The sequence below is a fragment of the Streptopelia decaocto genome, assembly GCF_964273445.1.
Source record: "Streptopelia decaocto genome assembly, chromosome: 6".
NCBI lineage: Eukaryota > Metazoa > Chordata > Aves > Columbiformes > Columbidae > Streptopelia > Streptopelia decaocto.
The window spans coordinates 64,112,802-64,130,553 of NC_138660.1; the positions used below are offsets into that span (position 1 = coordinate 64,112,802).

At 36.4% G+C, this 17,752-nt stretch overlaps 1 protein-coding gene across 2 annotated transcripts in view; it reads left to right on the top strand.

Annotated features, from left to right (window-relative positions):
* The window catches only part of ARHGAP15 (Rho GTPase activating protein 15), a 323,931-nt gene that overhangs the window by 171,694 nt on the left and 134,485 nt on the right, over positions 1-17,752 (top strand). For both annotated transcript variants that reach the window (XM_082056895.1, XM_082056894.1), the window contains exon 10: positions 16,376-16,498. In XM_082056895.1, the coding sequence (XP_081913021.1) occupies positions 16,376-16,498 (123 nt within the window). The remainder of the gene's footprint in view (positions 1-16,375; positions 16,499-17,752) is intronic.

Sequence of the window (17,752 nt, forward strand, 5' to 3'; positions counted from 1 at the left end):
CTCCTCCTTTCTCCTCCACCCATGTAGGGTTGCTTCTCTGCTAAGGGGGCTAATAAAATGGAGCAGAAATGGGAAATCACTCCACTTCTTTGTTAGCTCTGATGAGGTCTGAATTCTTTCCCCTTCCCAGCCCATTTGTTTTAGTTAGCTGTGAAGTTCAAAGCCAAATGGATGCTATTTAGGGAGTATTATTACATTTCAATGTTAGCATTATGTATAGGTCAGTTTTATTACTTTTAATAAAACCAAGGAGTATAAAACAGTAATGTATATTACTGCGGAATTACCAATGACAACAATTAAAATAGAAAGCAAAATTAAAACTGTATGCAAATATGCAGCTTCCTACTGCAATGTTAATTTTGTCACTCTGCAGCTTGTATGCTTGTGGCATTTATTTTTATTACGTCAACAGGAATGCAGTCAGTTTCAGACAATGAGCAAATCTCACAAAACCAAAATGCAATGCACTCTTTATGGAGGGTGGGCGCATTCCTATTTGTACTATAGGAGCTAAACTTATGTTTTGATTTATTTTTACTCTCATGTTTCTCTGCATCATTTACTATAGGTATGCTCTTTTCTTAAAGCTTAGAAAAAATACTGATTCAGCAACAATGAAGTAATAATATTGGCATTTTGGAAGCAAAACATGCTAAATTCAGAAACAAATTGTGTCACTTCCACTGATAAAAAGAGATTATGTTGCACCCAAAATCACAACTGGCTGTGACTAGCTCTCATAAAAAAGTGTATTTTTCCTGAATTTGAATACCCTGTTTTCATCAATTATAATATAATGTTTCCTTAATTCTTTGTTTTATTTCTACTTCACTTTCCAAAATCCTTCCAGAGTTTACTATTTGGGTTGAAAAAGCATATTTTTAAATTGGGCATAACCAACTTCCATATAAACGTTTGGCAGAGAAATCAGTGCATGTTCACTTAATTCATTTTTATTGAACCAAGTCCAGATTTTTAGTCAGGAAAAAGTTAGATATTAATCATATCTGAGCAGGATCATTAAATTTTCCTTTACCTACCAGAACAGCAGGGTCATTATAGAACCATGAGAAGTTAGCTCACTTATTAATCTTTACAATTACATAAAAGTGATCATTTTTATAGTACTTAAGAGTAGCTCTTACCCATTATGCGAAGAGTATGTGGGAATATTACAATATAATATAATGTATTATTATAGATGTGACCTGTGACTCATTGGTCTGCTCACTGACACACAGCTCTCTGGAAAAGTTATCTGTTTGAGCTTGGATAGTCTTTAATTGTTTCATATTCCTTGTGCTCATTTATGGGGCATACTAGTAAATAGAGAGCTGGTCACTGAGTTATTAATTACCTCATTATTACTTAATTATCAGTATTGCATACTTCATTTTTATGGAGAATTATATCATAAAAGAAGGTATTTTATAATGCCCACCACAGTTAAGTATGAATGACAGTGATAGCTAATGCAAGATTGAGTTAGTTAAAGAAAATCAATCAGAAATCCTCACTATAGATTACTATCCGGTTTCTTCTGCTTTTTCCAGCAGACGCTTCTCATCTTTGACTTTGAAACCCAACAGCTTAAACTGGGTTCTTGTTTCAGTGGACTAATCCCCTTTCATAAATCATGTTCAAGTGCTGAAATAATTTGCACAACGTTTAAAGAGTATTTGCTTTGAAACATTCACCTCAAGCCCTTTTGTATATCCTTTCTCTCTAAAGATTTGTAGTATTTGTTTTGTTCTCTGAGGTATAAAAGACCTGGGTAAACTTTATTCCTGTTGTTTCAAGATTAGTGAAATAAAATGCATATTTATTCAACTGGGACTGAAAGGAGCTTTAGTAAAGACGATCATACATACGACCCATGGGAATGTTATAATACAAAATGTCTGTCTTAAAATCTCTTTAGGTTTGTTCAAAACACTATTGAAAGACTTAAGTTTAAAGGGAGAAAAAAAACAAGGTTACAAATCCATATTTCCTCTTTGTTCCCAAGAAAAGAGAGAGCCCATATATTTTTCTTAACAAATTAAACTCCTACGTGCGCACTCAAGATAAATTTGAAATTGGAGCAAGTAGAGACTGGATAGTCATGATTACTCAAAGATTTTTCCTACTGAACTATACATACTGACACAGTGCTTAAGAAAGCTACATTTTGGAAAAATGTGTAGCGATTATTTCAAACAGATACTTGCTTCAGAAAAAGCAATCACAACGAAATCTTGAGCATTTTAGGTATTATTGGAGTCAAGCAGTTGTGCCCCTTACATGTACTAAAAGTGAGGTCGACTCCTGTAATATGAGGAAAAGGTATTTCCTCTGACTCAATCGCTTTTAAGCCCAGCTATCCAACATGGCTTGCACTGGTTTCGTGCAGTCTCTTAATTCCTTCATAAATAGATATTTGTTTACAATAGCAAATAAAACTGAAGTTTGATGTATATTGTCCAAAATGTCATGATTTTTATAGTTTAAAGCAACAGGCCATGCAGGCAGTTACATCTACTTTCCATCACCTGCATTGTCAATGTATCTCCTTTTTTGTACATCTCTATATTTTGCCTCCGCAGGGAAAGAATATAAACTGACAGCTGATAGAACTTAAATAAATGCAGGCATTTTTTGCTGGAAAGAGAAATATTTTAGGTTACTGCCTTTAGTGAGAGGTCAGAATTAGAGCAAGTGACATGGACTTGCCGAGCTTTGTTCTTTGGGAAGGAAGAGCCAGCCCAGGTTTCCGCAACTCCTGTGAGCCTAATTCTGAAGCCCCTCATGGTAATTATTGAAAAGAAAACCCTGATTGCAAATTTGTAGCCAGAGAAAATGATTCTTACACTGCACTGTATTCTGAGGTTTCACCGCTATTTATAACTAATCCAGATGTAATCCTCCTGGTACTTGGGGAGAAATATGATGGAAATAAGGAGGTTTTTAGGTTGTAATATTCTAAATTAAGCTCAATTAGAGAGACTTTAAATCAGGCTCTAGATAAGAATACCTAGTGCTCAGACTCACCTTTTTCCCCTTGGTGAAATCTTTTAAAAGTTTGTACCTTTCACGCTGGAGGATGTATTTAATTTAAATTAAAACTTCCAATCCCAAGTATTGAAAAACCAACTTAATAGATGAAAGCATGGCATTGTCTCTGGATCATGGGTATATTAATGCTTTAAAAAGGAATGTGATTCATAGGATCTCCTGTTTGTTTCACCAGCTGCCTGCTGATGTGCCAGGTAAACTCTAACAGCCAAAGGGTGGAATGCCACCGAAGGGTTAAATGCTATGTTGTTTCTCAATTAAGTAAAAGGTTCCAACTAACTGGCTTTAAATATTGATGCTGAAGAGAACACTACGACATATGAGCAGCTCCCCTCACCACCAAGGATATTTGGCTCCATTTAATTAATTCCATTGGCCATTGTCTTAACTGTGCCCAGGATTCACCCAAGAGGAATTCACTTGCGTTACTGTTATTGAAAAGTGTAACATGGCATTATCAGCCTCAGACAGACTTTTTGTAGCATTGAATCAATTCCCCAGTTCTTGAAAACAACTACCTCATTTGATTCCTTTCATAATTAATGAAATTCTGTAGTAATGCTTTTGCCCCTCAGCTCAGGCTGGAAGAATGTTCCGAAACTTCAGTTTTCAAGCTGAAAGCATTCTAATTTTCAGCCTAAATGGACTTGTGATACGAATGAGTTCTTGTGTCAGCATTTAGCCAGCTCTTTATTTTCAACAGTTCTTTTCTGTCTCAGGTGTACCAGCCCAAATAGAGTTACAGACAGCAGTCTTATTCCTTCTCCTGCTTGGTTTGGAAGACTAAGCCAGCCAAGAATTGTCATTGTCTTTCCCACGATAGGCTGTGGCTTTTCTTCCTGATCATCTCAAACAGCCCTTTTCCAAATTTGCCCCAGATTTAGTTGTGTTTCTTGCACATGGATATTCAAGGCAAGGTCCTCCTACAGCCGTGGGAAGTGGAATTAACTCTTCCATATGGATATGGCTCACCTGATACAGTCTGGGGATTGTATTTATCTGTCTCATGGCCATTTTTTTAGAGATAAAAGGTAACCAATCAGAACTTGCAAGTCCTGCTGTCTTTTAATCTTTTGCAACCAATGCATTTGACATGAAAACCAAAGAGTAAGCCTGCCTTAAGCCTTTTTGTAGCATATAAAATGTGTTCCTACATGTGATGACAGTTTTTGTAATTAATTTTTAAGATGTTCAGTTTGTACAGAAAAGTAAGACTCTGATAAAACTGAGCAACTCTTCTCAAACAGCACACTTAAATGGAATCAAAACAATTTAAAATATTCCAGTGCTTTAAAAACAAAACAAAACCACAACCACATTGGAAAAAAAAAAATTAAAAAGCTTATAATTAAATTATAATTAAAGTCATGAAGACACCTTGTCCGAAACACAAATCTATTTTAAAAAACATGCAGGTATGAAGCCCTATTTGAGAGACTATGTCTCTGCAAGTAAAGCTTTGTAATTCACATATGTTGCAATCAAATAATGATAGTACGGTTTATAAACCCTTTTGCCGAATAAAGTTTTATTCCCATCCAAGGGTCCAGAGACTAAGGGAAGGTGGCCAGATGTAGGCAGGTCAGAAAAGGAGAGCAGCCAGATGCGATTGGATCATTTGCCATTTAGCAGGCTTCGAGGTAGAAAAATATAAAAGAGAGAAATTTAACCCTTAGCTTGGTAGGTATCTATAGTAAAATACTTTATTCAAAGTGCAGGAACATGTGGCTTGCAACCACATTTCTCCATGTTCCCTCTTTCTAGGACAGACCAGTTGTGTCCTATTCAGATAAAGCTTTTTCTCAGATCTTCTCTGGTCCCGTTGTGATGCCTGGTGTTGCTAATGTGTGTGTCTGATACAAAATGATCGTTATATGCATCCCACCATCCTGACGCTTTTAAAACATTCTGGTGAATGTGTCTGATATGCTGACACCTAATATAATGCTTGAAGGTAAAATGTTTTCTGGGATAAGAGCTAAAGAGCAGAGTAAAGCACAGGCAAAGAAAATGGGTGCTGTCTTGTCCATAATGCCTTTTGGGAAGAGTCTCTGGGGTGAACCGGCTCCTGAACAGCACCCAGGTTTTCTCTTGGAAAGAGATAGCTGGAAGGATGACTAAAAATTAGGTAGTGCAATCTCAAGATCATTCTTTGATAGCCTTCTACCCAAGCTGTAGGTATGTTCACTTAAATCAAAATCTTGGTCTCATTGCCATGGTTTCCAAGAAGTTAAGAAGTTCTGTTCCTGTAAAAATAAGCTTTCTATTTATTTTTGCGTGAAAACATGTATAGTCTCTTTCTTGTCTATGTAAAATCAAAGATTATTATTTTAGGGTGCTATAATGCCCCTACCTTCTTTTCCTCATTTGAAGGTATTTCAGTTGATGTGTTTGGATGAAAATCAAAAGATAGCACTAAAAATTAATGCAGAAATCATGACAAGACTGAACGGTTGTAAGATGTTATCCAAATACCATTGAGTATGACGGATCAAGGGTAGTACTGATATTAAGGCACAACTACAAACAGTGGGATAGGTGACTTATTGTTACAACTTTGCTTTTAATGTAAGTTACTCATTAGTAATTTCTGTACTGAAAGTTTAAGTCTTGCTTAAAACCAAATCTTTTGCTAGGTTTCTGATTTGGCGCATTTGATAGCTTGGATTTGGGGTTCAGTTATGAGAAAAGTAAATTTTTCTATTAGTTGCCCAAGTGGCTTCAGTGACGGGGACAGAACAAAAGGTGCGGGAAAGGCTTGAGCAGAGAGGAGTCAAGGTACTGTCATGGGGTAAAGGAAAGAAGATGAAAGGATTTTGAAGCATCATTGGTTTGGTGCGTAGTTTTTCTGAATTCTGCTTTCCTCTGGTGAATAACAAACAGTGCCAGGCAAGACATACTAGTGGTCTTATCTCATCTGGTACACTTTTAAAAAAATCATTTGTAATTGGTGAATGCAATGATGGAGAGGATCCATCAAAGTTTTACTTTCTGTTATTAATAACGCACAATGAAAATGTTCTTTGAAAACGTTACTTATTTTGCAAATTTTAGTCCAGAAAGCTAAGTTAGCAGAATTCACCTTTTCCAAACAATTGTTGGAATTCATCTATAACTGTCCCTGCTCAAGTTACAGGCCATTAATAATAATAAAGCTTTCTAATTCTGTGACAGAATATTCATAATGCACTCAGCTAGATAAAGGTCCTCAGGATCTGGACAGCAAGACTTCAAAAGGCAGAGTCCTCTGATCTCTAGTTTCCTTATTCTCTCTAAGCTTGGAAGGTTTCAACTATCAAGCATAGATTAAGTTTTATTGGTTGATAGTCTAATTGCATTTGTATTATCTTTCCCCTTAATATTATTTTTTTGTATTGGATTTCATCCAAATATTACTACTTCCACGAAGCAGTTTTCTGACTATGTTTTGCTTTTGCTTTGATGCTTAACTGCTTAACACGTGAGTGCTGCAATAAGGTGCTGGTTCCTGATAATAGTTTTCCTTCTGTGCTTTGCTTATATTTGATAGAGCTGTTCAGTTGAGGCTTTTCATGGACAAGATAAGGTTTGGTTAAACATCTGAACTTTTGAATGTTTATCTGAACTAGATTTGACCTCTAAATTTGTCCATCATTAGTTATTTTGCTTTTCTTTTTAGAGACTAAATTATGCTATTAAATATGTTCTAAAGTAGGTTAAGCCCCTGTGCAGTTTGTCAGCTGGAACTTTTAAACTAAAATAGTCTTCTATTGTAGCTTTTTAACATTTTGTCTGAATTTTAACTACGGCTGGTCAAACACTACGTCAGGGCACCCATGCAAACCCCACATGGAGATGATTGAAGTGTCTCAACATTGTTGTGATGGCCTGATTTTATTTCAGGAAAAAGATCATGATATATAGTGATTATTTGCCTGCTCAGGCAGCTTGTTCCAGTGCAGCTGTTCTGGAGATGGGATGAAGCATTAGGTGTCACCGCATGCCCTGCAGTATCTCTGGAGGTCTCCCCCTTCAAGCCCCTATGCAAGGGATGGGTGTACTTGGGGTCCCAGCTACTTCTGCAGCAAACGTGTTGCACTAGCAGTGTAGAACATGCTCGTTTTTGGGGTCCCAGTTACTCATGCTTTCAACTGAACACATCTGTGTGTCCTCATGTCTTAACTCAACTGACCCAGATCTTACTCTCATGCTGCTTGTGTGGTGAGAAGGAGCCACCATCAGATCATAAGGAGAGTGGGTGGGTGCTGTTGTTTTCTGACTGCCTTGGCCAAAGCTGCACTCAGTAGCACAAGGAAGGGAGGGGGCAATGTAGTTTCTATTTGCCATTACACGGCTGAACTGTATGACCTGATCTTTATTAGAAGAACAAATACTGTCAAAATCAATGCTAACAAAGCCCACATCTTACTTAAACACATTGGAATAAGAGCTTTCAGGTAAGTGGTCAAATTTGCAAGATAAATATAATACATGGCTAAATATACCCAAAGCTTCATTCTGAGCTTTCCTGTTTTCTACTGTAATTACACTGTCTCAGCCCAAGAAAGAGGTTGACCCATGGTGTATCTTACAAGGCACCTTTTCCCACTGACAGCCTCCTTTGGGTAGGCTCACAAAAATGTTGTAGCTTCCACTTGTTCTGCTTTGTGTCTTTATGTATATTTTATGCAAATCCTAAAGCACCTTTCCTGGTGCTGCTTTGTAAGCAAAGAGCTGTAACTGCTGAAAAGTTTGAAAATCATTTGTGTTTTAACAAACAGAAATAACTTCTATAGAAATATAAAATGAAGTTGATGGCAGTAAAGGTCACTTTGACTAAGGCAGGGGTGTCAAACTCATAAACTGTATAAATGTAACTACTCCTACAATGAAACTACTCCTACATTTATACAGTCCTAAAATTACATCCGGCCCTTTGAAGGTAACTGCGAGGCTGATGTGCCCCCCCCCCAGTGAAAATAAGTTTGACATCCCTGGTCTAATGTTTATGTTAATGTTAATATAGATGTTGGAGATCCTTACCAGAATTTTCTCTTAAGGTAACAAGTCAAAAAATTTCTTAAATCTATCGACTTATTCTTTTTAAGAATGAACTCATGGGTGATGTCTTGTTCAGTTATTCTTAATCCAATGATTTAATTGAGGTAGAAGTAATTTGATATTTGACATAGAAACATAATACAGCAAATGGATTTCAGGACTTTGGCTAGATATTTGTTGATTACTTTAAAGATAATCAGTATGTCATTCTTCTTCACAAAATATCACATCTACATTCACTGGAAAGTACTAAGCTTGCTGTATTAAAAGAGAAAAATATAGTGGAACTAGTGGTTTGAAACAATACAGATGAATGTCACTACCATTTCTCATTGGCAATAAACAACTTTAATATGTTGGTTTTCATAACTTATGAGCTATGAATTAATTTTACTCTTTATTGTATGAGAAGCATTAGAAGTTCATCATGGGTCAAAACCATAAGGTTATGAACATAATTGGAGGCTGAGTGCAATGGAAATATAATTAAATTTTAAAATAATTTACTTTTAAATTCAGAAGTAAAAAATATAATTGATAAGAGTCTCAATAAAAAAGAAAATTCTTTGGTATTATACTCTTTCTGGAAAGGTCCCATAAGATCAGATCTGAATAAAAGATTCAACAAAGTATCCAAGCGTGTGTCTAAATTTAAATATATTAATCATTTGTATGATTCTTAACAAGGGTGATATAAATACAGCAATGCCAAGCCTCCCTTGTTCTCTACAAATAATTAGTTTGTTTTCCAAAGCATAAGGCAGAATTTTATGTAGGTTTAGAAGTTAAAAGTGCACACATGGCTGGCAGTACCCAGCCACTCAGGTCTATCTGGTGCTCCTGATAGAAAAAGAAACCATATAATTTTTCTGTCCTTTGCCTGACAATTTATTGTATGTGATGACTATTTGTATTATTTGCAAAAGGTTGAAAAAGATTTTTTAGGCTAAGTCAGGAGGCAAGCATAAAGACTTGAAAGTTATTGGCATATATTCCACAACAGAAGAAAACAAGCAGAGCTCCATATTCTAAAAAACCCTGAATGCGTTGCTTGTTGTACATTACTTGTTCAATGTGATCTGGAAATCATCTTCAGTTCCTTTCTCCATCTCTTTGTGTGTTTGTTTTCTTTTGGGGAAGTCTGCTTAAATGGTATTTTTATATTGTATACGTTAACTTCCAAAGTCATTAATTCAAATATTGCTATTGTCATGTTTTATATGAGTGAGATGAGACTGGCACAGGACAGCACTGAGTCACCCAGGTGGTGAAGGGCCAGGACCACTCTTCAACTCCTATTTGTTACACCATCCAACTTATTCAGCATTTTCCTGGGGATTTTAACAACCTTCTCTAAAGCAGGGAAGTACATCAAATGCAAAACCATCTCCATCATGCATCTGCCTTTTGCCCATATTCATCTGTAATTAGATCACTCTTTACCTGAAAATTTACAGGAAGCAGCTACTGAGGGAGGCTCGAGATCTGGTGATGTGAGTTCATACAAAATTGCCCTCCTCATTTCAGGGGGGTGAAGGCCATAAAGAACTGCAGTTACTTCATGCAAAGAAACTGGGTCAAGAGTCCTAATCCTTGACATGAGCTTGGAGAGACCAGTTTCCCCTTCCCAAGTGCACTGTGCTCTCTGTTCCTCAAGCCTGAACAGCCTGACTTTGTGTACTGCAGCAGATTTCCTCCAAGCCCCACATGTTTTACATTAGATGAACATAAACTGGTCATACTGTATGAATAAATCAGAACTCATTGATTTCTGGCATTGTGTTTTTTTATATTCAAGTTAAGTGAGTATAATAGCATTTCTAATATTGTGACAATACCCCAAAAAATTGTGGAAAGAAAGGCTTGGCGTGTCCTGGGTGATCTAGTCCAGTCCCTCCTGTGACAAGGTACAGTGTTCTGTGTCCTTTTTCTTAAATTTATTAAGCTTCATCTTAAATTCTTTTAGTTTTATTTGCCACCATGGCTTCTTTGAAAGGGTGTTTTAGAACTTCGTATTATGGCCAGTTTATACGCATTTATTCTTGTGCCAACATTGTTCTTCAGTTTAAACAGCTCTTCTCCCTCCCTGCTGTCCTCTTCTCATCTCCTGCTCCTTTTCCCAACCCCATCAGCAAATTCATAGAGAACAATCACAGCCTTTCTCAGCCTTTTTCTAGGTGGCCGAACATGCCAAGCTCCCCATCTGCTTTGGAAAGCTCCGCAGCCCCATTCTCCTGGTACTTCTCATGGCCACTGTCTGCACCTTTTCTGGAACAAATTTCCACCTCACACACAAGTGTCCAAGGTTGATACTCGTAAGATAAATATTTTGTATTAATCCATCTCTAACCATGCATTGGGCAGCATTAGTTCTAATCTGGTTTCTCCAGTATCCATTCTCAAAGTCACTAAGATTTTGTCTGATATCCTGATTCTTGTCTGAACTGATGCTGCTTCCCAGCCTCGAGTCACCAACATTTTTTGAATGTTCATACTTTTTCTGTTGAAGTCATTAATGAAAACACAAAGATCAGTTCCAAGAATATTTAAGGACTTGCACTGGTAGCTTTCTTTCAATACAGTAGTTCTCCTTTCAACAAACCTCATTTTAATACCTTATTTAGTCACTTCACAGTTATTGTTTCAATTCTCTCCATCTTCTCTAGTTTAACTAATTATTTCCCGTTTGGCACCATATTAAATGCACAAATGAAGTCCAGTCTATTGCATTTTCCTTTTCTAAAAAAACCCACCCTATTTATTTTATCAAAGAAAGACATCAGGTTAGTTTGGCATGATCTTCCTTTATAAATCAAATGCATACTGAGAAATATTACTTTTCTAAATATCTGCAGTAGAAATACCATTAAGAAAAGCCACGTGGGGATTGCCAGTTTGTTTCACAATGTAATCATGTAGTGATATTTAGCACACTATTCATTTATTTCCAGTTATTATTAATGGAGGACAAAATTTTTTAAAAAATTTATATGTATCAGAGCATGATGCAAAATATGAATTATATAGTCATTTTATTGAATCTTTACTGCTAATGCACACAAATTTCACAAAGTGTAATGACACTACCGAGCACTTAAGTTGTTAGGCTGTCATATTACAGAAAAATTATTTGTGCTATATAATCGCTATTTTCTTTTTCCTATTGTTTATTTCTGAGCTTGCTTCATAAACATTTGCAAATGCAGATGTATTTGCAAATATCTGTTCTAAACCCATAAACCTGATTGACTTCAGGTCCTTTTGTGCCCGTGCAAACCAAATCTTCCCAGCATCTCCTGGTCGGCGATGCCCATTCTGTCACCTGATGCTGCAGTTCTTGGGTCTATGCTCTGTAGTCATAAAACCTGTAATTTTAAAGCTTATCATAAACATAGGGATTAGGGGTAATGCCTGATTCCTGCATTTTACCCATAGATCATTTGTTTAGCGCTTTTAAGCAGATCATGTATCTGCCTCTCATTTTACTCTTTTACAAAAAAGATATTGTAATTATGGTGTGGAGATAACTCAAGAGATCTGCCCAGGAATTACACTAAGGGATGAAATAGGATGACTGACAAAAGTCTTTAGCTCAATAAAGAAGGTGAAGTGGGTTGTTTATCCCTAGTAAGCAGACTGTATTGACTCCATCTCAGACCACCACAAAGGAAAGCAAGGATGTAGGGACTTGGTTCTGCACCCTCAAAATTTCAGTGCTGATTGAGAAACTGATCAGTTATACAGGCAATAATGCATTCTTCTCCTTACAGGACAAGCAGTACTTTCACATTTGCTACAGTCCAAAAAGAGTCGGAAGACATGTTGAATTTTGAGTTCCAATGAAATCTAATAAAACTTAGTCATGAGTCATTGTATATTTTTAAATTAGTATTGCCTGGAATGCAGGCATAATCATACGCCTCTGCTTGATAAGATATATTTCTTCAGAAGGATGAGACAACCAGCAATTAAGCATTCCCATTACTTGAAATTAATTAGTTAACTAATGAATTCCTTTAAATTAATATTTTCACACATATGTGATAGTTCTGCTGTCAGACTGGTACTTTCATTAGCCAAAGTCATAGAGACCTACTTCTACCTCCCCTTTTGCCATCTCAGCTTTGATTCAGTCTTGCAAGATGCTGCTTAGGACTCTGGATAAGAGTCTGTAAAGCACTTAAGAAAATGATTAATTTAAGACAATTAGAGACCACAGTTAGTCCATTTGTATTTTAAGAAAGTTGCATCTAGGATTGTGATCAGTGTATTCTGTATTTTGAATGATCAAGCTTGTCATTTTTAGTGTTGCTTGTGTAAAGAATTAGTAAATCTCAGTTTACGGATGTTATCAATATACTACAATCCACCTCAGTTTCTAAGAACTTCCCAAGATTTTGAAGCCCTGAAGAGTATTAAAAAAATTTTGCATGGTCCAAATTTGGACTTATGGGGTTTTATTCCTGCAGAACAAGGCTAATGGAAGTGAAGGTACTAATCTAAAACTATTTGAATCTCTTAATGCCTTTTCCATTCCCACTGCTGTTCTTCATTCTATATGAGCCCTTTCCATGCAGATGAATTACATATAATAATTTTGGGTGTTATAATAAACAGATAGGCACCATAATAATGTATTTCAGTTAGGAAGAGGTACTTGGAAGAAATTGGTTTTGCTATACACATGATGTGAGGCAATCAATAGTGCTTTAGTCTGACAAGCACTGTCAATATCCATTGTCACAGTTCAGAAAGTCATTAATGGATAGTTCTTCAAAAACCAATGCTTTCAACATGTTAGAAGTGTTCAGATATACTGTACCTGGCAGGAATTAATCATAGGTAAACCCTTGGGATTATGTAGAAATGTTTTGTAAATTAAGACTGAAATAAAAGTCATCGGAAGGAATGTAAGATCATGTTATATGGAGTTACAAAACCTTGCCAATAAAATATGGGGCTGTTTAGTACATATCAAAATATTTTACTTTCTGAATCATTCAGGCTCTGCCCAGAACATCACACCCAGGAAAAAGTCGGCTAGAAATATATTGTCTAGGTATATGGCTTGTGTTTTAGTTTCTCTACTAAATTCACAGGAAGTAACCACATAGGAATTTTGATCCTTGCCCTGAAAAGGTTAGAGCCTTTCCTGGTTCTTTTACTTGTGGCCTTGCCAAAACCCTGCAGAAAGGCTTTTGTAACTTCTTTTTGCAAATCTGTTAGCCACTGCTTAATCCTGCTGAAATTATAATATGTTTACTCTCATTGCATCATAGATGCAATTTACTGCATTAAATTATAGCAAGCAGTTCTTCACCTGTACATCTTAAAATTCCATTGATTCTGATGGTACTGTTTCTGCAGAACTGTGTGACTTGGGGGTGATGCAGTAATTCTTCCCTTTCACCTGTTTTCTTGTGTAAAAGCCCTTGTAAAGACTTTATTTTGTGGTTTTGCATGATAGTCCTGGTTTTTATGTGTTATTAGGAATATTAAGGCTAGAATACAATGAATCAAATGACACATCTGTATAGTTTATGCCAGGGTACATACAGTAGAATAAGCAGTAGATTTATTTCCTATTATTTTAAACTTAGATCCTTAAGTGCCTTATTTTAGTTCTGTATGGGAACTGCTTTCCACCTTTTTATGTTGACATATGCCAGCTCTTTTTCATGGAGGATTCTTCTGGCCAAATCCAGAATCTGAAATTTAAAGAGGAAGGTACTCCAAAACAAATTTATTGGTTTTTTGAGTTTAAAACTGGTTTGTTTGTTTGCTTGTTTGTTTGTTTTTATCTCTCGGAAATAATATTTGATCCTCTTTGTATTTCCAAATATAATATCATTTTAATGTGGGTATATCACGAGAAGAATGGTTTGGCAAGAGAAGGATAATTTCTAAATGAGATCCCAACAAGAATATTTCTGGCTAAACTTGGTTTTGGAACATACTATTTAAACTCCTGAATTTCTGGAAGGCTTGAAGTTTCCCTCTGGTGACTCACACATGTTTAATAGAATAAGTAATTCAATCAAAATTAGCTTTGCTGCTGTTTTTAACTATGGGCTATACAGTTCAACATGGAACACAGAAAGGATCCATTACAGTAATTATTCCTACCTCTAGATGTAGTTTTAACACCGTAATTGCTGTTTCAGCTAGAACACATCCAGCTGGGTTAATGCATCTTTCTAAACAGAGGGATCTTTACCATACCTGTCAAGTCATAGATCCATGTCCTGCCATTCACAGTACGACCACATTCACTTCAGTTAAAATATCTTAACAAATGTGATGTATACTCAGAGCTAAGCATGTAGTTCACATGGGCATAAAATGCTCCAGAGTCCTGCAGAATGGGGAATGTGGCAGGCATCTGAAGTGACTTAAGACATTTTCACTCCTGCATCATTTGCACTTTAAGTCACAAAGAAACCCACACCAAAATATGAATTGCTATGGACAAAATGACCCCAAGCAAGAAGAGAGTCCTCAAACTAAATACAATTCACTTCACTATTTCAAAGTACCATTAAGATGCAGAATTAGAAACATCCATTTGTTGTTCTTTTTATAGCACAGCCAAGTCACTTGGAATTTTAGCTTGTCCCTGCCAAGGATTGCTCAATTTTGAACAAAAAGTCCTCCACTATAATGTTAAAAAAGCACCAACCATCAATTGAATGCTAATCTTTATATTCTATGATACATCACTCCAAGAATGTTACCATTAAAAAATGTGAATTTTATTTTTCATAAGTGATGGATTATTGTACCAAGCTGTGTATTTTCCAGTAAAGTGTCCCTTTATGTGTCCTGTGTGATTACCAATTTGTGGAAGTATGTGTGGGGTCATTTTAGTGCTGTGGGAAAATGGAGCACTCTTCTGTTAAAATCAGTAGTGAAATCAGAAGCAAGCTATGCTCTGATCATCATAGGCATGTGTTTAAATATTGCTTTCCTTAATTGGCTATGTTCTATTTACTTAAAATGAACAATTTGGCAAGTTTTTCTCCCTTGACAACAGCAAAGCCTAAACCATTTTATAAGTTTGGCTGTTAAAATCCGATTTGTAATGTAAACCACGATATTGTAGGGTTGTTACTGTTGCTTAACCAGTTATTTTAGCTTGCCATTGTTTTATAATTGTGCACCTTTAAATATTCTGATGCTGTTTATAACCTATGCAAAACTTCTCGCTATAGAATAGCCCAATTATATTCATGATCATTTTATTTTTGCTCTATCTCTCTCCCCTTGGCTTCCCTGTATAAAGATCACTGCATTACAGGGGAGGTTCAGTCTGGATGGGGAGAACGGTACAGCTCTGTCTGTCCCATTTTCCTGCTCAGCATTTTGGGGGAACTGTCAGGGTGAGACCACCCAGGACACAAGATAAGGGTTATTCAAAGGTGGTGAGGCTCAGGTGATTTGTTACTAAACTTTAAAAATCAGCATGTTAAGGGAAACCTTTGGAGAAAGTCTATTCATGGCACCATTGCTGCTTCTGTAACACCCAGCCTGGAGTGCTGAGTTTCTCCTTCCTACTAAAACTGCTTTTTTTGATAGCTATGGTGGTGCCCTGTAAGCACCTCAGCAGATAAAAAGTTAAATTTATGCCTTTGAAACTTCCTCCAGGGGATTTTCTGCAGCTGGGTTCTATGTCTTTTTGACATAGAGGAGGAATAAATCGAGCTCAAAACATTTCTCAGTTTGGTAAATGCCTAAATATAATAAATACAATCATTAGGACGGGAATACTTTTCTTTCCATAAATTAATGCATCTTGCACACATCTCATGGCATGTAGCCATGTTTTCTATAACTGCATTAAATATATATATAACGCTTAATCCATCTTGGCAAGAGAATTCAGTCCTTCACTAGTGGTGTAACTATCCATCCTTTCTCATAACACATAGTGTATGGCTAATAGTGCATAACACACTTGGAGTCCGGAGTTTTAGTTGAAAAATCATCCGTGTGAAACTTGTGGGATTCGTGAACATTTCATGAGTAAACTGGTCACCATCCAGATACTTATGGGCAATAAATAATACAACTCTGTGAATAACCAGCAGAGTGAACTCATCATGTTTATTCACAGAAGTATCAATCAGATGTTTTGTACTATCCAGCCAGCTACATTGCTGACCTACCGCATGATCTTACTAGGGTAGCTATAGCCATTATTTTCTAAAGATATCTGAGCAAAATACTATTAGTTTAAAAATATCGTTTCACTGAAGCTTTTTCTTTTGATTTCCTTTAGTTTTCAGACTGAACTACAGTGCCTCTGACACAAATGACAGAAGCCGAGTTAAAAGCAGATTAAAGAAGTTCATCTCCCGAAGACCTTCCTTGAAAACATTGCAAGAAAAGGGAATTATTAAAGGTGTGTTCGGTCTTATGTATCTTTTTGGGGTCAACATTAATTTTTCTTTCTCAGTTAAATGAAATTGGACAAATACTTCTTAGATGTGGTTTTGTTGGTGTATCTCACACTGCTGAACTGTAAGGAAAAAATCAATGTATGGTTACATCTATCTCTGTGCTATCTGACTACAGCTTCAATTTTTCTGCTTTGGTGTGCATGTGGTAGAAGCCGCTCCATTTAACGCAGGCACTCACAATGCACGTTGCAAATCAACTTGCTGCACATCTCCATTTCTTTTTAAGAAAAGGATGTTGATATCGTTTTATATTTTAGAATCCAAAATAAGAACTTCAGATGATGTGCTGACTAATTTGTTTTCTAGGGTAGACTGGAATACTTTCTGCTGTCTTCTCTCATTATTTTTCTAACTGGCCAACAAAATATTTTTAACAATTTAAAATACATGCCAGTGAATAATGAATGCTTTGAATCTGCGATTTTTTCCTACTCCAATTTCTTTCTAACTTGGTCAGCCATCACTTTCACATATCCTTGAAAACCTGTTTCTTAGATAAAACATATTTGTAAGTTTATCGAAGGAGTTTTGCTATAGAAGCTGGTAGTTAACTTCAACGCAGTAGAGTTCTGACCACTAATAATCAAACAAAGCCATGTTTTCAAATATTGTCTGGAATAATGCTTTAAAAATTTACACACCGCCAAATTATTATGTGTGAAACCCACAACTGCACATGCAAATGGACTAGAAAGAGGCATTTTGCCAGCAGCCCCTGTCAGTCGCTGGAATGTGAGTTTTCCAGTGGTGTGTCAAAAATGGCAAGGGGTGTTGCTAGTGTGTATTAAACTTGTCTGTCCCGAGCCAAGAGATTGACCCCAGCCAGCAAAAGCCAAAGCAACCACTAGAGTTAAACACCAACTGGGCCTCTGTCTAGAGAGAGGGAGAAGATTTTATGAATTAAGTTCTTATGTTTTAGATAGATGCAGAAATGTTCAGTGCCATGTTGCTTACTGTAAGGAAGTCTTAATTACATTAAATCCTGAGCCTTAGTGATGGGCTTCTGCTTCTAACTGTCACAGAGACTTTAAAAAATGTCATTTATATGTAAATATATGCGTGTGAGGTGTGCACACACTCACAAAACTTTCAGGATCTGTCCTTATACATAGTATCTGATTTCAATATATTGGAGGGTTTTACCTCTTTGAAGTACTCTGTGGGTTGAGGGTGGGATTTGAATGCATCATATTAGT